General features: G+C 34.5%; 1 protein-coding gene across 1 annotated transcript in view; it reads left to right on the top strand.

The window, feature by feature from the left end:
• Window positions 1–5,422: 5,422 nt before the first annotated feature.
• Tm9sf3 (transmembrane 9 superfamily member 3) overlaps window positions 5,423–22,513 on the top strand; it is a gene marked incomplete at its 5' end in the record, with an annotated part of 62,976 nt that continues 45,885 nt past the window's right edge. The window contains 4 exon segments of the mRNA XM_013506165.1: window positions 5,423–5,618; window positions 15,230–15,352; window positions 19,690–19,850; window positions 20,877–20,954. Coding sequence (XP_013361619.1) covers window positions 5,423–5,618; window positions 15,230–15,352; window positions 19,690–19,850; window positions 20,877–20,954 — 558 coding nt within the window.

Below are 22,513 nucleotides of genomic sequence, written 5' to 3'. Positions count from 1 at the left end.
TCCATAGCAGGAGTGTGTTAAGATACCAATGCTAAAACACCAATAATCAAGGGCAGATTAATCTTGGGGCATTTTATGCTTCACACTGTAGCCATGGGATTTATGGGTTCTGTTTCCTCAACATGATCACAAAGTCACTCCCCCTTTCTGGTCCTCCAGTCTGTTAACATAGCTAAGCAATAGTGGCTTGGCACAACCAGTAGTATTTAACCAGTGCTTATTGAGTGACTTGAAGAATTAGGGAGCTACTAGGGACAACAATATGCTGAGTTTGAAGCATGAAACTTGCTTAAACCACAGTGAAGAAAGCCAGGCCATTGCTTATTTAAAGGGCATAGTCCTGGACATGCCTGTGGAATGAGGGTCCCTAACCACCAAAATCCCATTCCTTTCTGACCCATTGTACTTCTGGTAATCTTGGAGCTTCTGTGCTTATAATAGCTTATTTGACCTCAGTCATTAAATGCTTTGTGTGCGTATACCACTGAATGAGTTGAAAATGGCTTTTTTGCTTTACTTTGGCAGGTGGCAACCTTTTGTCTTTATTTCTCTTGGGAGTTAGTCAGCTGGCCTCAAACTTACTGTGATCCTTCTGCTTTAGTCTCCTGAGTGCGGGTGTTGCGGATATGCACCAGCATTTACAACTCTGTACAGGAACTCTGGAAACTTATTTAAAGATTTATAAAGAGAATAAACTATTTTGTGAGTGAGTTTGTGAGTGCTGTAATATAGATCTAGTTTTTAGGAAATGTCATAACTCATTGTCCTATTTTCAGCTGCGCTCAATGATAGACTGGAAGTTTATTTAGGTACAAAGTTATTTTGAGAAAGAACAGTTCTCTCAAGAGATTATTAAAAATATACTTGTAATTTTTCTGTATTAGAATTTTGAAGTGTTTTAAATAATTAAAAGGCTTTGAAATTTTGACTTTTGAAATATTTTCAAAACTGGAGTTTGCTTTATCTCATATGTACTTTAAAATAAACCTGTTGTTATTTTGATCTTCCCCTTGCTAGTCATTGTGAATTATATTTTCTTTATTCAGATCTTATAAAGAGTACACAGCAGCAGTATCTCCTAAGTATTCCTTCTGAGAAAAATTATGTAATTCGTGACCTCTGTTGAGGAGGAAATCTTTGGTCCCCTTTTCTCCAGCACTTACACAGAAGATTAAATGAGGGGCCAGCATTGGTGACCTCTTGAGGAAAAGCTTATTCTATTTGAGGTTAGCGTAGCTTCTTAGGACAGCTTTTTCCTTTAGGGCAGATTAAGGGTTCAAATAGAAAAATTGTTTAGTTGGTTTGTACACCTACGCTTTTTCATATTTTCTTGATTTAGTGTTTAGCTCTTTGGTTAATGAACATGATTAGGAGTTAGCAAAAACTATAGCCTTAAACTTGTAAACTTGGTACTGATTAATCATGTAATCTTGGCGGTCTTATTGAACATCTTGTTCTTGTGTGTTTATTCTCTTAATCTGTAAAAGGGGAGAAATAAGAGGACTATATTAGAAGATTTTGAGTAGATTAAATGTTCATATAAAGACCTTAGACCTATACCTAGCCCATGGTTTGTACTTTTTAAGTGTTAGCTAATGTGGTATTGTTACCAAAGCTAGTGAGATGATGTCTTGTTAAGTATTGGTCAGTTAAGGCTTTACCTAAGGATTTGAGAAAGGAAGTTTTGAACAGTACTGAAGGATAAGTAGAATTTTCACTGAGAAAAGGAGGGCATTCTAATTTAGGAGAAATGGCAAAGCAGAGTGAAGCATAAAAGGAAGACAGTGTTATAACACTTTTGACTAGAGTGGACAGTCCCTAAGTTGAGTGTAACAGTGAAATTCTTCTGAGATCTGGAAAATAGGTGAAGAATGAAGGTTGCCTGAACTGGTCTTTTCTCATTTGGCTAGTTCCTCAGTGGCCTCAGTAGAAGGAATTACTGCCATGTTCAGGGGTCTCCTGACACACTGCTGTGATTCCTCAAAATCCTGCTCCCTTTTTCTGGTTATACTTTGCAGGTAAGTTATCTTCATGTCATTGACCAACCAGCTTGAACATTTCCCAAGGAAATATTTAAAAAGAGCTTGATAGGATTTCTCGGAATGTTGTGGAGGGGAATTAGACTAGCTTTTCAAACCAGAGCCCTTCTGGAGGGAAGATTCCTACCTGCCACTTGCTTCCCACAGTGTTGGGGAGCTGAGGGACTTGGTCTGCAGCTTTTAAAAAATATTTTTTTTCTTTCCCTTAAAAAGCTGTGTGAAGTCTCTCATTTGGTATTTTCTAACTTCAAGATATTTTAAAACACATTTTCTGGAGAAAAAAGTATTCTTCACCTTGACCTGGGAGCACTTTCAGGAATAGTCAAGGTCTGAGATGAACGTAAACATTTTAAGTTCATTATATCTGATGAGGATCTGCATACAAAGGAGCAGTAAGCAAGTAGTATTTTTGCTTTGGTACTCACTCTAAACTTCGTGTGTGTATATTTGTAATTACTGTTTCATTCCTCTTCCCAGACAAAATCTTAAACCATAAAATGGTATGAATTTTGTCACAATTCTACTAGGCTGTCAAGGTTTCATGAATGTCTAAGTAACTTAATAATGTGTGGTTAAACACACACTATAGCACTTAAATGCTCTAGTCCTGTGTTTGTATAAAATAAAATGAGTGCCCTAATTTAAAGAAATACTTATGTTCAAACTTTTGTATGTTTATTTTTAAAGGCATATGTGTACTGGAATTTGTAAGCAAAATGTCTTTGCACTTATTTTCTCAGTTATGTAACATTCTGCAGACTCTTAACAGGATTCATGGCAAGGTTCTCATTAGTGGTTGCTTTTATTCAGTGGTCTAATCTCAAGTGTTACTACTTTTCTTATTTCTTCAAATAAGTACCATTGCAGTCAGTATGCATACCAGTCAGTGCATGTATTTCAAACTTCTTTTACTAAGTTGCCAATGAACCTTACATTTCAGCATTTCTTTAGTGTTTTCCATTTTTATTTATTAAATACTTTTTTTGTATTTTGTATTACACAGACAGCATTTTGCTTTGATGAATAGTTTTCAGTTCTAACACCAGCTCTGGTCATTTGGTAGTGGTTTAGGGCACTGTTGTGAGAATTTTCTTTTTTTTTTCTTCGGACAGCTCTTGCTATGTAGTTCAGGCTTACCAGCTGACTCTGAACTGTGTAGCCCAGGGTGGCCTTGAACTTGGGGCAAGCCACCTGCCCGAGCTTCCCTGGTGCTGGGATTACAGGTGTGCACTTACCATATCCATTTTATTTTGAGAATTTTGAAATGTCTCTTTTTTTCTTTTTTTTTTTTTTTAGCAGAAAGTAGTACTTTGGTTTCTGTTACGTGACCTTGAGGATTAGATGGAGAGTGGTGACCTACATACATTTATCAACTTTCAGAAGAATAGTTATGAATGGGGATGTATGGATACATTAACATTCATTCCTTTAATTCATTACTTTATACATGAAAATTACCTACAATTGTTTTTTCTGAACACTTTGGAAGCAGCTTATAATTTTCTGTATTGTTACTCATTTTGACCCATCTCTGTGAAAACAGAATTAATCATTCCTTTATTGTTGCTATAGTAGCTCTTTATTACCTTAATTATAACACTTTTATATTGTTAATCATTTACTTGTTCCACTGTGGATAGTGAACATGCTAAAAGAAGAGAGAGTGTTTTATTTATCTTTATATTCTTTATACCTGACACTGTGCTGGGTCTCATATGTGTTCAAAAAGTGAGGTAATATGTTTTCTTGATGACTTGCTGGTGTCTTGTATGGATCAGTGAGACATTTACAGTACTGTATTTGAAGAAGTATTTGACCCCTTTTAAGTCTTGGGGTGGTAGTGGTGATGTGAATCAAAGTGAAGAGGCAGATGTTTTGACTAGGAATAGACAAGTGATTTTTGGTTTTCTGGATATGGAGGTCTTGGGGTTTGAGTCTTCATGTCTGAGTGAATGGTAGTACCATTTGACAAGTTGACAAGGGTAAATTTGGGTGGGATGAGTTTGATTTTAGGGATGTCAGGTTTTAATTGAAAATATTTCTTTAGGGCTGGGGGTTTTTAGCTCACTGGTAGAATGCTTGCCTGGCATATGTGAGACTCTGGATTCTGTCCCCAGCACCACAAAAACAAAAGAAAACAGAAAATATTTATTGATTGATTAGGTGGAACATAAGCAGTAACCCATTTATGCTGAACATTGAAGTTTTTGAGTTTTTGCATGAAATTTGTATATGATGCCTAGGAAAATTCAGGGAATAGGAATTTGAAGAGAAAAAATGTTATTATTTCCCTTGTTATAGGTGTTTCAAAAAGGGAATACTTGGCATAAAAGGATTAAGTGCTTCATAGTCGCCTAATTGGATATCTTCCTCTGTTATTTCCTCCATAACAGCCTGCTTTACTGAAATTGTTCAGTGTTCATTTTTCCCCTTAGACATCAGTAGAGCAAGGAATATGTCTTGTTCAAGGCTGAATTCTCAGTTATAAACACAGTTGCTGGCACATGTTAGGCACTCAGAAAATAATTATTTAGTGGGTTAACTTATGCATCATTCATTGACTTAAATGTTTCTTGTGATAGCTTAGGTTAATGTTGCTAATTAAAGTTACTAGTTTTTAAATTACTTTGGTAGCTGGTTTTTATATAATTATAAGGATTTTAAACTTGTAGAGATCTTAGGAATCTCTGGCAGATAATAGTCTTGAAAAGTAGAGTTAGGGCCCCAACTCATTGGATTGCAGTCCATATTTAGCTATATGTAGTATTTGCTGATGGACAGAGCCATAATTATTTAGAGAAATATGCCCGAAGTGCATGTCTTTTAGGCTGGTAGCAGATGAAATATTGGCCTGGATGGACTTGTGGTTTCATACAATGACTTTTCTTCCTCTTTGTACTTTGACTAGTAGCTGTATGAAAGGCTAGAAAGGAAAGGTTTTATTTATGCATGCTGGCAGTATTTTTAAAAATATCTAATAATTATCATGAAGTTTGAGATAAACTATTGACTTTGTTTCCTCCTTTCTTGCCCATGTTAGTCTGGTGACTTATGTTGGTTTTAGGTTTACCATTGTTTAGTGGTATATTCTTTGTATTTTAAACATTTCCTTATGAGCTATTTGTTTAAATACTATCCTTTGTAAAACAAAGTTTAAAAAAGGTGGACCCTGAGACCACAACCAGAAGATACAATTTTAAAAATCACAGTTTGATTTTTAAGAAATGTACATTGATCATCAGGTTAAGCATCCAATATTTTACAGTTTCTTGAACACTGAGAATACACTTCCATTAGGAACAGATGACATAGTTCCTTAATGTGTGTTAGCTTGAGTGTATGTGTTTGTATATGTGTGTTCTTATTTACTTTCCTTGTTTCAGTATCAAGATAAAGAGGAGGTTGTCTTATGGATGAATACTGTTGGGCCCTACCACAATCGCCAAGAAACATATAAGTACTTTTCACTTCCATTCTGTGTGGGGTCAAAAAAAAGTATCAGTCATTACCATGAAACTCTGGGAGAAGCACTTCAAGGAGTTGAATTGGAATTTAGTGGTCTGGATATAAAATTTAAGGGTAAGTAAATCTTAATAGTTCTTACAGTACGAGTTAAACTATAGACTAATTTCTTAACAGTGGCACTGCTGACATTAAGGCCAGATGATTGTTTTGTTGTGCGGGGCTATTGTGTGACTTGTAGGATGTTTAGCAGAGTAAATTGTTAACACAGTTATGTTCCCTTAATATAGTTGTTCCTCCAATGTGTTCTGTAGTGAACCCTCTAGTGATTAGATATATCTAAGCCAGGGAAGGCCTTCAGAAATTCCTAATTTCTGGAGGTATGAGACTATACTAGTTTTTTTAATTCATTAAAAAGAAAGTATTGTCCTTGTATTTGTTCATTTCTTCTTTGTAAAAGAGAGTCTTTCATATATGACTTGTACTCTAAGTAAGATTTTGGCCTTTTTTTGTTTTTGGCCATTCTTTTAAGATCATGATATATAGTATGTTACCTGTTATTATTCTCCCATTTTGTTATGCAATTTTGTTTTATTTTTTCATAGAAGGACACTTTTTATTTTCTTTATTAAGATCTACTTATATTACATGAAAATAAAATTTTGAAAAAGAGATAATATGATTATTTAAGAAATTTTGTGTGAATCCTCAAATTCAGACTTGTACCATTGACTCAGTGTGTGTTTATCAGTGTATTAATTTGCTTTCTGAACAGATGAGATACTTAAATTTTAAGTCAAAGCCTTGTATATTCGGAAAAAAAAAACTTGGTTATGCAGTTATCTATTTATCAGGTCCTTTGAGCGTGTTTATGTCTTTTATTTTCCTCTGTGAAGTTTGTCAAAGAGCATTTCCTTCATAGGCCTTCTTAGCATCATGAACTAAAGCCTTGAGTGACTGAATTTTTACAGATGTTAGATTAAGTGTTCTGTAATCTGGAGTTTTGCAGTTTAGTTCCAGGGCTGGGGATATAGCTCAGTGGCATAAGTGCCTGCTTGGCAATTGCAAGGTCCTGAGTTCGATTCCCGGTACCAAAAAAAAAAAAAAAAAAGAAAACAAAAATGAATTTTAGTTCATTGATTTTAGTAAGGTTGTTGACTCCAGTTTTAACCTCATCATCCCCATGTATAAAATGAGTTATGACTGCCTTCTGATATTTTTAGTACTTCGGAGAAAAAGATGTGAAGGAAAATAATGTAAAGTTAATGTTTCTTTAATTTTGATATGCTAAAATTTATTCTCATTTGTAGAATTTTCAAAAATTGTCATTGGAAACAGGTAGACATATTTACAGTCTCTTTTCCTGTAAACTGTCTCTTGGGGCTTAATTATAAAATTAAGTTGTAAATTTAGACTACAGTGGTGTGGCCTATAATTTTATGAATCGTTGTAAACGTGCCCTAAGGCTGTGTTTTAATTTAATCAGGCTGTGTTTTAATTTTAATTTGAATATTTAGTTACAAACAAGGTAGAAACAAATTATAATACGTGATCTTTGAGATTGGCAGTACTATATTTAATTCATACATTTTCTCTTATTTTATACATAATAAGCATTTCTAGTTTATTATAGAGGAACCAACAAGAGAGAACAGGCAAAAATATGAAGTGCTACTGTGCTACTATGATTTCATTGGTTTTTGAAATTCTCATCCATATTTTCTTTTTCTTTTCTTTTTTTTGGTGGGGGAGCGGTACCGGGAATTGAACTCAGGGCCTTGTGCTTGCCAGGCAGGTGCTTGTGCCACTGAGCTACATCCCCAGCCTAAATCCTCATCCATATTTTCTAAAGAAGACTGCTTATTTAGCAATCTTAATCTTTCCCCTTTTATTAGTTCCCTGAGTTTGAGATGGAGAGATTGTTTAAATAGAAGAAGGTGGTTTGATGGACTAGAAGAGTGGAATTTATTTTCATTTCAGCAAAAGCTAAGCACTTTTAGATTGAAAGAAGAGCTAACCAGGTATTATTCCCTGAGAGTTGGAGGGTCCTTGGGGTTTTGTCGATTTTATACCTTTAGCTTGGAGATGCTGTTTAAAAAGTTGCTAAATTAAGTGGTCCAGAAGAAATAGTAAATGCTGATTAGATTTCTCTTCCTTCTCAATTGTAGGCTTCTGTTTGCTCTAGTCAAGGATGAAGTTGATCATGCTTTGAAAAGTATTCCTGATTGTTACTTATAATATCACAAAATTTTAAAGGTAGGATGCACCTTGGAGATTGTATCATTCAACTCCCTCTCATGGATGCTCAGAGAGTGAGTGATTTGCCCATGGTGTATCAAACATACTGACAGTGTAGTGGAAACCAGAACATCTTGACTCGATACTGTTAATCTTTCATCTTTTAAATATTTGACTTTAAGGCGTATTCAGATGCAATAGTGTTTGGAAATACTATGGAAACAGTAAACTATATATTATATACACATGCATACACATGACTCTGCTTTCCTTTTTTTTGGTCTTTTGAGGGTCTCGTTATGTAGTTCAGGCTGGCTTTGATTTGCTATGTAGTCAGTGCTGGCCTTGAACCCCTGCCTATTCTCCTGCCTTAGCCTTCTGAGTGCTGTGATTACAGGTATGTCCTGTCATGCCTGGCTTCTTTTATTTTTTATTTTTAAACCTTGCAGATTCTGTCAGGCTGAATAGATTAGCATTATTTTGAAAATGGAAGTCACCAGAGAGACTATTTTACGGAACTAATGATAGTTTAAGTGTAATGTGGTATGCCTCGTTTTAGAATTTATACACAAATTTTTTTGTATATGCTAGTGTTAGACAAAAATATTAACTGAGACCACTTAGAGAAAATACATAACATGTACAAGGGCAGACTTAAATTAGACATCTTTGAACTGGGCCTGAATTTACTACCCTCAAATTTTAGAGTATACCTCCTACAACCTTGTCGTTATATAGTGGAAGAAACGTGTTTTAGGGTTAGAGAGACTTAGATTATCCTCTATGTACCTGTAGTTATATTATTCATAGTTCTCATCTGTAAAGTGTGAAAAATAATATTTACTTGATAGACCCATTGTCAGATATAAATGAGGTAATATATTTAAATCAGATTGAAGTTACATAGCCATGGGAGAAATAGTAATTGCAGTGATTACTTCTGGCCCATGGTGTGGACCTATATTTCCAAGTTGATTTTGTATTTGGTTATGAAAGATAAAAATTAATTTATTGATTATAGAATTTGATTTATCCCCAGGTTGCTGTACTAGGCTTGTGGTCCTTCCAGCAAAGGGACACAATATTCTTGTTCATCACTGTATCTCTAGCTAGTAAGAAATAGTAAGTTCTTAATAAACTGTCTAATACCTAGATGGTTTATACCTCATTGTTCTTATCATAATTGGTTCATGTTGATTGTTAGGTGATCTGGAGTAGTAATTCTTAGCTAGGGGAGGTCCCTACCCAGGGCTTTTCCCCAATTTGAGAATCTTGAAATATAATAAAACAGGTTAATCTTTCAAAATCATTAACTTGTGTGGAGGGTACCTTCCTTGCATTTGTTTTATCTATCTTTCTTTGAATTTTATTTTGAATGTTTCACCTTAACAGAGGGATGAAATTACTATGCAAGTATGTTTTGCTATCTAGAGGGAAGTACTAAGTTGAGAGTACTACAGGTAGGAAGAAATGCCAAGGGATGCTTTAGAGCCTTACATACTTCTGATTCAATGATTTCTTCAGTTTGGCTCTTCTGATCCTCAGTATAGAATATATCCGTCTATTGATCTGCTTGGATGGTGAAGGCCTGACTGCCAAAGGGTGTGGAAAAGGCCTTGGAGGAATGGCAGGCCCTTTTATTCAGAGGGAAGATTTTTATTTAAAATCTTTTCCTATATTGTCTCTCGTCTTAGTTTCTGTTCCAGTTTTTGGATCCTCTATGTTTTCTAGAGCAAGTCTGCTTTGGTCTACAGCAGGGGATAAGTTGAGGGTAGTTAGTTGTATGTCGGATGGAAGATGGTACTTGGACACCTAGTCTCTCCATGTAACTATCAGCATGCAGTTCCCTTGTATGGTCAGCCCTGTGTCTGAGCTATACCTTTAAAGGCCTGTGTACCTCCATGTCCTGAGTGTGTTTTGAATTCTTTGACACCTGTCCCCCTCCTTCTTTAGGTATCCTTTCTGTTATGTTGCCCCTGATTTATGTGGCCCATGTTGTCTTTTCATCTTTTTCCATTTTTCCAAAATTTATTGAAGTCTTTTCTCCAGTCTTCTCTACTTTCTGTCATGGTGGACTTACTTTTTTCTTTTTCTGTTTTAAAATTCCTTTACTGATATTTTGATGCATTTCAGGAGATAGAAGAAACATACGGTTAAATCTGTCTTGTTTAATTGGAAGCCTGGAACGTTGATGCAGTATTTTTTTCCTGTTGGCTTCAACCAAAGTGTTTTAAGTCAGTTGAACATGAAGTTTGTCAGTTATTTATATTCTTATTTTTTAAAATTTCTTTTTACTAGTGATTCTTTAAGATCTTGTATTGCCTGCAGATTTGATAAGTATAGTATTTATATAAGTCCTTATTTGTACCATTGATTATATCGTTCCTCTCCAGATTGATGTCCTTCTTTCCCCCAAAGGGATATGTATTATTTTCTGATTTTAATAATGATACAGTTTCAGTGTACACAATTTAGTATATATATGAAAATACAAAGAGGAAAATAAAAATCATCTGGATATAATTACCATTATCATTTTGGTATATTTATTTCAATTGTTTTCCTTTTCATTCATCATATTGTTTTAAAATATATAAATATTGAGTTAATGTTTCATATGGATGATTTTTAAAAGTTTATTTAAAAGGTCTTTATATTGTGCTTGTTATGTGCCAGTGTTCTAAGCATTTCTTAGTAAGTTCTAGTTTTTATCATGTATACTTTTTCTTAAAATTTTATCTTTATATTGTTAATTATTCTTCTAAATATTGCTACATAGTATTCTACAACTTTTTTTTTTTTTGGTACGGGAATTGAACTCATGACCTCAGGCTTGCCAGGCAAGCACTTACGCTGTTGGGCTTTATCCCCAGCCCTCTACAACTTTTAAACTGTAATCTTTCTTTATTCCCTAGTTGTAAATATTTTAACTGTCCCATCCTTCCTACCTCCCTCCTCTTTCTCACTTCCTTCTTTTCTTCCCACTTCCCTCACTTCTTTGCTTCTTTGTGTTTTCTCTCTCTCCCTTTCTTTTCCTATTACAAATGACAAAGTATTTGGCTTTTCTTATGTGTAAGTATTTCAATGATTTCTTAATGTTTTATTAGGATAAATTCTTAGATACAGAATTACTAAATCAAAGAGTATAAACATTTTAAAGAAAGTTTTTGATACTTACTACTGAATAGCCATTTAACAAAAACTGCAGGTTAGGTCACCAGTCAGGTTGATCAGTTAACAATACTGTTTGTTTGGGTTTTTTTGGTACTTGGGATTAAACTCAGGACCTTGTGCTTGGCAGACAGGTGCTTGTGCCACTGAGCTACATTCCTGGCCCAACAAAACTGTTTTTTAATTAACTGTAAATATACAAGTTTTTCTAGTCCATATTTTCTTTTAATTCATTTGGCAGTTGTTGAGTGCCTAATTGCATTTAGCACTAGGTAAGCTCTGAGTATACAGAGTTCAGCCAGCTCAGGTTTCAGAGGTCCATGGACCCTCTCAAATTATACACTTAATTTTGTATTCATGTGCATTTTTGGAGGGGAAAGGGAGATAATTATTTTGGTCAAATTTTCTAAGGGGTACAAGGCCAAGGGCACTTTAGAACACAGTGAAGAATACATCAGTATTTTCAGTTCTTCATGAAGCTGTGGAAAGGAGGGTTCTCTCTCTTTTATAGTTGAGGGAACTGAAGTTCATGGAGGTCCAATGACCTGCTTTAATTCATGTAGCTAGTAAGTGGTGGAGCTCAGATTGAAACTCATTTCTGCCTGCTTCTATACAGGTTTGTAGTGATTTCATGAGAGACTTTGCCAAAAGCCGCTGAATTTCAAGGAACATATTTCTGACTTTTCAGTTTAGTAAATGTTATCAAAAGAGAAAGTAAACAAAGTATGATCATATGCTGTATTCTTAGAGAACTCATGAATATTTAGCACATTCTTAAAGTTTTCACTTCCTGTGGTTACTAGTTTGGAGTATTATTTGGAATTGAAACATATTGAGGCTTAGTGTCTACACTACCTAACCTTGTCTGCTGTTGGAATTCACCATTTCGTAACTTTGGTTGTTTTATATTCCTTCCATAAAGAGTATTTATTTATTTATTTATTTAAATTTTTTTCATAAAGAGTATTTAAATTGGTGTTTTGGGTTTTGGAGTTTTGTATGTTTATGGTGCTGGAAATTGAACCTTAGGGCCTTCACACTGAGCTACATCCCATTTAAATATTTTTATTTTTTTAATTTTGAGACAGGGTCTCGTTAAGTTGCTAAATTGCCCGGGCTTGTGATCCCCCTGCCTCTGCCTCCCAGAGTTCTGGGATTATAGGCATGTGCTACCACACCTGGCTACGTTGGTAAAATCTTAATTTCTTCTTCAGAGTTAATAGGTTGTGGTTTATCTGAAAAAGGTATGCCCTATTATAATATTCAAGCTGTAATTTATGATGCTTTTCTAGATTGTTGTGTAGAATGCTGAACATAGAGTTGCATTTGTTTACATTGTATTAGTTTTCTTCAAATCAGCTTCTGAGAGAAGTGAGATTTCTGTTGAGCAACCAGACTTTTCAGCTGTCTGTGATGTCGCATTTGCCTACATGCCTAGAAGAGAAATTGCATTAAAATGAGACTAACGATTGCCCTTTACACAACTTGCCATGGTAGATTTTTCCCTTTTATTTCATTTCATTTTAAGAATTTACATCAGTGAAACAGACTCCTCAAGACTTTTTGCCAATCCTGGTGAGAAATTGCCTACAATTTTCATTTTATGTTGACACTTACTTCTACAACACCACCACCACCCCATTCATACACAGATGCATGCATGTGTGCATACTCTTAGATAGTGATTTCTTTTGTCAAATAAGTGGGAAAATTATGCTCTTAAAATGTTAGAATTTTTTATTTGTAGTACCTACTCTTAAGGATACTGAAGCAGGCATAACTGGGAATAAAAAAGATGTAGTCAGTTACGGACATCACCTCAAGGTCTTAGGTGTCTTGGAGGACCTAACATGTTGGTCCCTGTGTACCATTAGGGAGATGTGGAGAGAAAACCATGGGGCTTCAGAGAAAGGGCCAGACTGTAAGAAGTGGGACTGCTCTGTGGAGGAGAGAATGGGATGGGAAAGATTTTAGAAAGGGCTTGGAAGTGGAGTTCACAGCACAGGCAGAGTCCAGGGGCCAAGAGAGCAGAAGGTGCAGTGGGACTGCAGGTAGTTAGGTTGGAGTATAGGGAGAGAGGATGATAGATCAGTTGGGAAACAGCTGAACTAGAGTTCAGACTGTGAGGACTCTCTTACAAGCTTCATACAGGTAAATGTCATACTGAATAGCTCAGAACTTCACCTTTAAAACTATCACATCATTAATGACCATTACAAACGGATGTCCTTTTATAACAGCAAGGAATTCGTTGGCTTTGCAAAGGTACTTGTGAGGTCTCCCACAGCCATTTTAGCCACTTGTTTCACTCAAAGCCTGAACCTCCCTTTGGTTCTGGCTGTCCTCTTTCTGGCTGCAGTTGCCTACTGTCCTTTGTTCATTCTCACACTGTATGAAAAGCCAATTTGCTGACAGTTCTCTTTGCTCTTGTGGGAACCCTTTATAGCATAACTGTCCCTTGCTTCACTGCTCAGCCCATTTTTTTTTTTTTTTTTTTTTTTTGTTTTGTTTTGTTTTGTTGTTTTTGTGGCACTGGGAATTGAACTCAGGACCTTGTGCCTGCTAGGCAGGCACTGTGCTGCTGAGCTATATCTCCAGCCCGTTCAGCCCGTTTTTTACCCTTATGAAAATCCTAAATTCCTTGCTGCCCTGAATGGGCTTGGGTCAAAACAAAATCTGCCTGGGAGTTACTGTTGTGAAACAGAGCTGTTTCATTCTCCTTCTTTGAGACTAAGAGTATTTTCCTTTTCTCCCTCCATGGCATTTTGTTGTCGTGTGAGGATATCTGCTCTGGGCTAATCTATTACAAGGGGAAGCTGTTCCCTAGGAGGTTAGTTATATTGTAGAGTATCTTGAGTTGTAACTCAGATTGCTCTTTCTTATTAAGAAATAAGGTAGGGGAGGGGTCCACGGGGCCAAGGGCAAAGGGTGAAGGGGAGGGGAAGGAGAAATATGCAGAATAAAGACATACCATGTACAGAATCATAGTAACTGAACAAATGTAAACATTACGTGCCATAACATGAGCTATGATTAGTAATAACGAATAAAAATCAAGATAAGGAATTAAAGGAAGGGTGAAAGGGATTTAAAAAGGAGGTTGTGGTGTGTACATGTACCCCCTCCCCAAGATGATTGTAAACTGCATATACTGCAAACATATAAAAAAAATTAGTAACATGAAAGGACTGAGGATGTAGTCAGTGGTAGTGCAAGGTTTTTTGTTCAATTTGCAGTACCAAAAAGAAAGGAAAAACAAAAGATATAATGTGAGAAGTATCCATAAAATTCATGATTTCACTATAGTCGATGTTGAAGTTTTAATCAGTATTTAAGAAGATTAATGTTTCTTCAGGAGAATTGCATTTCAATTCTAAGTAACCAATATTAGAGTATAAGAGAATTTAAAAGAAACCTGTGCTTTCTTTTTTGTTCCTGTAAAGATTAATTTTTTCCTAATTGCTTAGGTAATGCACCAAATAGTTTAATTCTTTTGATTGGTATTTAGAGTATAGGTTTGGGGTTTTGTTTTGTTAGAAACATAAACATATTTTTAAAACAGACTTTTATTATAATGATATTTTTTTTAAATAGTCAAGAGTAGAAATGATAGAAATGATTCATCTTTAGGAGTACTTTCAAATAATTTAGGAACAATGACACCCGGTAGATAGTGGTTTCTCCTAATCTTTCTAATTATGAAGAATCCATGGGGTTCCTTATAGAACCTATAGCCCTTGTATTTCCAAGACTGTTAAAATGAATATTAATCTCAGAGATCTTTTAGCTAGACATTATTATCTCTCTGTTTAGGAGCATATCTTTCAGCTTTCACATATATTAAATTAAAACCTTCTATATATTAAGCTTTTCATTTTAAAAAGCAGTTTTAATGTTACTTGATCGATGTTCTTAAAATTATTTTATATAGGAAATTTTTTTACTTAGTAAGGTAAAGGTAATCTTTTAAAATAAATATTCTTAAAATTGTTTCATTATAAAACAAATACAAAGATATATCTAAGAGAAAAGGATAGTATACTGAGCCCCATGTATTTGTCATGCAGATTCAGCTATTAGAAATACAAATTTAAATAAAAAATAAATAAATGGAAATTTTAGGACTGGGGATATATATAGCTCAGTGGCCCAAGTGCCTGCCTGGCAAGCTCAAGGTCCTGAGTTCTATTTCTGCTACCAAAAAAAACCACCCCAAAATAGAAATTTTAATTTCAGGAAATACTGAATTTTTTTCTTGTATTTTTCCTATGACTGTTTTGGAAACCAGTGGGTTAACTTGCAATTTTTATTTTATGCAGATGATGTTATGACAGCTACTTACTGTGAAATTGACTTAGATAAAGAAAAGAGAGATGCATTTGTGTATGCTATCAAAAATCACTACTGGTATCAGATGTATATAGATGACTTACCTATCTGGGGTAAGTATTATATATAACATTAAAGGTTTAGGAATATTTGCATAATGAGCAAGGTTCATGTAATGACTGTTAAGATGATTTTACACTTGATTATGTCAATGTGTTTTCTCTGTTCTCCACAAAATGATTTTAATACTGATTTTATGGTTCCCTGTTACTTGAAGAATTATTCCTATTGTCACACTTACATGAAACTCCTTTAAAATATAACTTGTGTACAATATAAGTTTTCAGGTTCAAATACTTAAAAGGTACTTGGAATAATCTGAAATATCTTTTGTTTCTATTTTTCTCATACTTTATATTAACTTATTCCTTTCAAGGGACTATGTAAATAGAATTTTAAATTCTGGTTTGTCTTATGTGATACTGTGGTGTGGCTTTTAGATATGATAATTTCTCAAATGGGTTGTTTTACTGTTATTTTTAGAAACTCAGTATTTAAAAATTTTTGTTGTAGCTTTTGCTTGTCCATACCAGTTCCTTAACACATAATCACTAGTGTTAGGCTTGATTATTTAAAATTCAAAGTTTAGTCAACTATATAGTCAACATGTTTGATCACGTTTTTCTCTATAATCCCACCTCCCCATTATGCTCTCGACACCTGCTCTTATATATATATTATATATATACGGTAATTCATGTTTCTTCTAATTCTTGAAATTTTTAGCAGACCATTAATGCTTATGAGCAGCAAACCATGAATGCCTGAACATGTCAGATCAGAGTTTAGTATTGTACTCAGTTGAAATTTATGATAGTTCATCTCAACAGATAATTGTATACATCATTACTCTGTTGCATGTTAATTAGATATATAGGAAGCATTTCATATAATGATTGTAATTAGTGTTATGATAACCCATATATTTTTGTGATGAGCTCTGGGGGATAGCAGGAAGGTGTGCTGAATATTTACTGATGAGTCAGGAGAATGTAGTTCAGGAGAATCCAGTAGGCTAGGGCTTTCTTCATTTTTGGTAGGAGAACAGGTTTCTCCCATGTCTTTTTTTTGCTTAGGAATATCTTACCTGGATCCTCAGGTTTTCTTTTTTTTTTTTTTTTCCTTCTGTCCCTACTGTGGATCTCTTTAGCAGCAGTGAGAACTGTGCTTTTTTGTCTTAAAGTAAAAGTACTATTTAGCCCTAGAATTTCAGGGTCCGCAATGTTTGGAAAGATACTTTGCATATCTTAGAATAGCATGCAGAATCTTTACCGGAAAAAAAATTTCAATTAGATTTTTTGGGAGGGTAAAGTTTTCAGAATCTTTTAAACTATCTTAGAGGAAAAAAAGCTTTGGTGTCTTTGTGTGAAAACCGTCAAAGTCTGGTTTTCAAAGTAGATAGGTAAATAGAGTTTAATGGAATTAATTATTAAAAGCATTTTCTTATTCCTCTACAACCATAAATAACGCAAAAGTTTACTTGTTGAATTTATACCAATTAGAGACTCACTTGGTTTAATGACAAATAATCCTTTTTAAGGAATTATTTTTCCCTAATTGTTTAATGGGATGCATTGACCATAAAGGGAAGGCCCTAAGAAGTAACTTACAGAGCCTAAGACTTTGGTGGGGAACATTGGACAAATAGCTGATAGTTTGAAGACTTCGTACTTTCTATTATCTGAAATTATGATTAAAGTGATCATTTTAAGGTGTTGCCTCATTACCATTTTATTTTCAACATGTCTTTCATTTTGATGATTTCACAGAGACAGGTTTGAGGGCTGAGGCACAAAAAGGGGACATATTTTAAGTATTGGTCATACACATGTGGGTTTTGGGGCACATGCATGCACGCATCTTTGTAGGAACAGGTAGATGATAGGGTATTAGAGAAACCAGTGGACTGGACCTCTGGAAATCTTGGTTATAATTGTGGTTTAATCACTAGTAACCTTGATAAATAGTGACATCTCATTTCCTTAAAATTTTGAAATATTGAAATACTTATCAATCTAACAAAAGAAGTAAAAAGACCTATACAGTAAAAATTTTAGTACTCTGAAAAAAGAGATTGAAGAGGAGATCAGAAAATGGAAAGATATTCCTTGCCCATGGGTAGGAAGAACAAACATTGTGAAAATGGCCATACTCCCAAAATTGTTGTACAGATTCAATGCAATCCCAATTAGAATACCATTAGTATACCTCACAGGTCAAGAGAAGATATTCCTAAAATTCACCTGGAACCAGAAGAGGCCTTCTGATTGCAAAAGCAATCCTGGGAAACAGGAAAGGCAGGAGGTATCACAATTCCTGATTTGAAATTATGGTACAAAGCTTCTGTGATAAAATCAGCATGGTACTGGCAAAAAAACAGATCTGAAGATCAGTGGAACGGATTAGAAGATGCAGACACAACCACAAACACACTCGGCCACCTTATCTTTGACAGGGGCCAAGCATGTTCACTGGAAGAAAGGTAGCTTCTTCAATAAACAGTGCTGGAAAAACTGGCTTTCCACATGCCAAAGACTAAAACTAGACCGATGTCTTTCACCATGCACTAAAGTAAAGTCAAAATAGATCAGAGATCTAAATATTAAAACAGAAACACTAAATCTATTGGAATAGAAAGTAGGTGAACATCTTGAAGACATAGGGGAAGGTAGAAAGTTCATGAGCAAAAACCAAACTGCACGGGAAATACTTCAAAGAATCAGCAACTGGGATCTCATCTTATTGAAAAGTTTTTGCACATCAAAAGAAATCACCAACAGAGTAAAAAGAAAACCCATGGATTGGGAAAAAAATTGTAGCCAACTACCCCTTAGACAAAGGACTTCTATCTAGAACATATAAAGAATGTAAAAAATCAGGCCCCCCAAATTCAAAGACCAATATAAAAATGGGCATCTGAGATGAATACACACTTCTCACATAAAGAAATATTAGTGGCAAATACATACATGAAAAATTGTTCAACATCATTAGTCATTCAAAAAATGCAAATTAAAACAAGACTGAGATTCCATCTCACTCGAGAAAGAATGGCTATCCTCAAGAAATCAATCCATAACAAATGCTGGAGAGGCTGTGGGGAGAAAGGAACCCTATTCTACTGATGGTGGGAGTGTAGATTGATAAAACCGCTGTGGAAATCAATTTGGAGATTCCTTACAAAACTAGGATTAGAAGTCCCACTTAACGCAGCTGTTCCCCTTCTGGGTATTTTCCCAGAAGTATTAAAAACATTATACCACAGCGATATATGTGCACCCATGTTTATAGGAGCACAATCTGTTATAGCTAAATCTTGGAAACAACCCAGGTGCCCATCCACTGAGGAATGGATAAAAAAGATGTGGTATTTCTATACAATGGAGTATTACTCAGCTATTAAAAAAGATAAATTGGAGGCTTTTGTAGGTAAATGGGTACAACTAGAGACCATATTCATAAATGAAATAAATTAGACCCACTTGTGTGAACATCGTGTTTTTCTCGCTGGTGTAGGAACCTGAAAGAGTAAGTAAAACTCAAAACGTGCAATAGGTGATATGAAAGGGAAAGAAATTGCTTAAAGGAAGGAACAACTGGGATGAGGGAAAGAAGAAAAAAGAAAGAAGACAAAATCTATCTATCTATCTATAGATATAGATACATAGCTATAAATCTATATGTATAGAAGAATAGCTGGGATAACTATGCTGCTGAAGTCTGATGGTATATTGAAAGGAATAGTTAATGCTTAAAATATTTTATATTTTGACCAGTTTTGCATGCTTATATCTGATTATCTGAGCAACTGATTTTGAAGACAATAATATGCAATAGAACAACCATTGGTGAATTCCTACTGTCTTCTCTAGTGAAACTCTGAATTATCTCTAATGGTTTATTTAATTTTTTTTATTCTCTTTAATGGTTTGAACAATCTTCTATTCTTACATCTGGTAATCTGAGCAACGTAGTTGAAGATAACAATATGTAATATAACAACCACTGTTAATTGCTATCATTTTGTTTTGAAACCCTGTATCACTTTTAATGTGCTTGCTTTGTTTTGTTTATGCCTGTGATGTTGGTATGTTGCTATTGTTCTTTTTTTAATTACTCTCTTTAAAATAAAAAATTTTGAGATATTGACTATGCACAATTAACTGATAATTGTTGCAGTGGAGGTGATAGTAATGATAAAGCATGAACACTGAGGATCAAAACACTGAGATTTCATTATTTCCTTTTCACCATAGTGTATCTGGTATGTGCATGGTGTTCATTAAGTACTAATCAAATGAGTATAAAAAAATTTAATAAATTTTAGTTTCTGGGATGTTTTCAGTGCTGTGTGGTATTATTATCTAAGAACTATTTTTTTCTTTTATAGGTATTGTTGGTGAAGCAGATGAAAATGGAGAAGATTACTATCTTTGGACCTATAAGAAACTTGAAATAGGCTTTAATGGAAATCGAATTGTTGATGTTAATCTAACAAGTGAAGGAAAGGTGAAGCTGGTTCCGAATACTAAAATACAGATGTCGTATTCAGTAAGTATTAAAATACAGTATGTAGGAAGAAGTGTTTATGATTGATTATATTTTGGAGTTTTAGTAAATGAAATGTAGAGCTGGAAATGGTGGTAAACGCGTGTAATCCTAGTACTTGGGAGGCTGAGGCATGAAGATTACTGTGAATTCGAGGCCAGCCGTGGCTACATAGTGAGTTCAAGACCAACCTGAACTACATAGTGAGAGCTTGTCTCAAAGAAACCAAAAAAAGTAAATCAAGATATATCTTGAAATTGCATATAACAGAATACTATATTAAAACTATATTTCCTCAATATAAGCCTCCTAGAAGCAGGGAGAAAATGTGTTTCAGGTCTACAGTATTAATTACCAGTAGTGCATTTGTGAGATTGACCATTTGCTCTAGCAACATGTACCATTATAACTGGGCAGGCCAACTAACTCAAGCCTGCCAGCTCTTTAGCAACTGTCAAATTAATGACATTGTGTTAGGCTTGAAAGTGGCAGGAAGAAAAAGAGAGAAACCCAGTGTAGTTAGCCTCATTGCCAGTTACTATCCTGGTTGCTGGAATGAGTGCATCATTTGTAGCCAGTTGTGAAAGTCTTTAAAGCTTTATGTATGTGTACCTAATGTAAATAGTATTTGTATAACTAAACTTACAAAGAAGTATGATTTTGGTAATAAAAATAATGTACTCTGAATATAAAGAAATACAGATTTTTATTTTAATTGGTTTAAATACTTGTGATGTGAGCTTCTGTTACTTCAGTTCTTCACATAACTGTCAGGTTAGGTTATATAAACCAAAAATAGTGATAGTTCTTGAAAACTGAAATGATCCCTCTAAGGAAAGTTGTGAATTTTGTTATTACATAGAGAAGAAATTTGATTAGTTTTGTCATACCTGTTTCAACTTTTCAAACTGTCAGTAGCTTTCCACCATTTCTGTACTTAATTTTAATTCTAAATGTATAAAGTTAAACTTTACATCACATTATTAATTTGTTTACTAGCCTTGATTTTCAAATGAAAATTTTTTTCAGGTAAAGTGGAAAAAGTCAGATGTAAAATTTGAAGACCGATTTGACAAATATCTTGATCCATCCTTTTTTCAACATAGGGTAGGTATATTTTAAGACACTGTGTATCTATGCAAATCAGTTTTACAAACACTGAGCATCTCTTTTTTTTTCTTTTAAAAAACTGACAAAACAACAATGAAGACAAAAACAAAACAACACAAAAACAACAAAAATGATACATGACCTCAGAACAAAATGATATTTGCAATGGTTGCTACATTACATACTGTTATCTTCAATGAAGTTGCTCAGTCCGCTAGACATAAGAATGCAAGATTGGGCTGGGAATTTAGCTCAGTGGCACAGCGCTTGCCTGGCAAGCACGAGGTCGTGAGTTCGATTCCTGGTACTGGGAAAAAAACACGAAAAAAAAAAAGAATGCAAGATTGATCAAACAATCAAAGACAGTAATAAGTAAAAAAAAAAATAATAATAATAAAACATTGGAAATGATGCAGAACTTCACCATACAAGATGGTAGGAATTCAACAGTGGTTTTTATACTGCATATTGTTGTTTTCAGATCAGTCATTCTGATTAGCAGATTCAAGTGTGCAAAATTGGTCAAGAAAAAAGAAAATTTTAAGCATTGACTGTTCCTTTCAGTAAACCACAGTCATCAGCAATACACCTGTTCCAGCTATCCTTATATATACATATAAATTTTGTTTTTCATTTTTAAAAAAGCCAAAATAACAAAAACAAATACATAAACAAAACAGCATAGAGAGCAATAAAAATGATACAGAATTTCAAAACGTGGTGATAGGATATTAACAATGATTGTTATACTGCACAATGTCATCTTCAAAATAGTGCACATTTAATGAGATATAGGCATGCAATATTGATTAGTTACACATTAACAGTTCCTTTCAAAAAACTAACAGACATCTTCCTTTCTTTTTACTCTCCCCTCCTTCAACCCAGTTGCTCCTTCCTATTTGAGCAGTTTCTTTTCCCTTTCACTATGTCTATTGTACCTTTCAGATTTTATTTACTCTTTCAGGTTCTTATAGTAGGTAGGAAATACAGTGTTTACACATGTGAATCTGATTTATTTTACTGAGTATTGTCTCTAGTTGCATCCATTTACCTGTAAAAACCTCTGGTTTATCTTTCTTTATAGCTAAGTAATACTCCATTGTATAAAAATACCACATCTTTTTTGTTGATTCCTTAGTTGATGGACATTTGGGTTGTTTCCAAGATTTACCTATAACAAATTGCACTGCTGTAAACATGGCTGCACATGTATTGCTGTGGTATGATGTTTTCAGTTCTTCTGGAAAAATACCCAGGAGAGGAATAACTGGGTTGAATGGGACCTCTAATCCTAGTTTACTGACGAATCTCCAGACTGATTTCCACAGTGATTGCACCAGTCTACACTCCCATCAACAGTGGGGAAGAGTTCCTTTTTCCCCACAGCCCCTCCAGGATTTGTTATGGATTGACTTGATGATAGCCATTCTTTCTGGAGTGAGATGGAATCTCAGTGTTGTTTTAATTTGCATTTCTTGAATGACTAATGACATTGAACAATTTTTCATGTATTTATTTACCATTTGTATTTCTTCATGTGAGAAGTGTGTATT

This window comes from Chinchilla lanigera, unplaced genomic scaffold (assembly GCF_000276665.1).
Source record: "Chinchilla lanigera isolate Chin_1 unplaced genomic scaffold, ChiLan1.0 scaffold00106, whole genome shotgun sequence".
In the NCBI taxonomy this organism is placed as follows: domain Eukaryota; kingdom Metazoa; phylum Chordata; class Mammalia; order Rodentia; family Chinchillidae; genus Chinchilla; species Chinchilla lanigera.
Note: the sequence above shows the minus strand (reverse complement) of the source record. Positions and strands in the feature narration are given on the sequence as shown.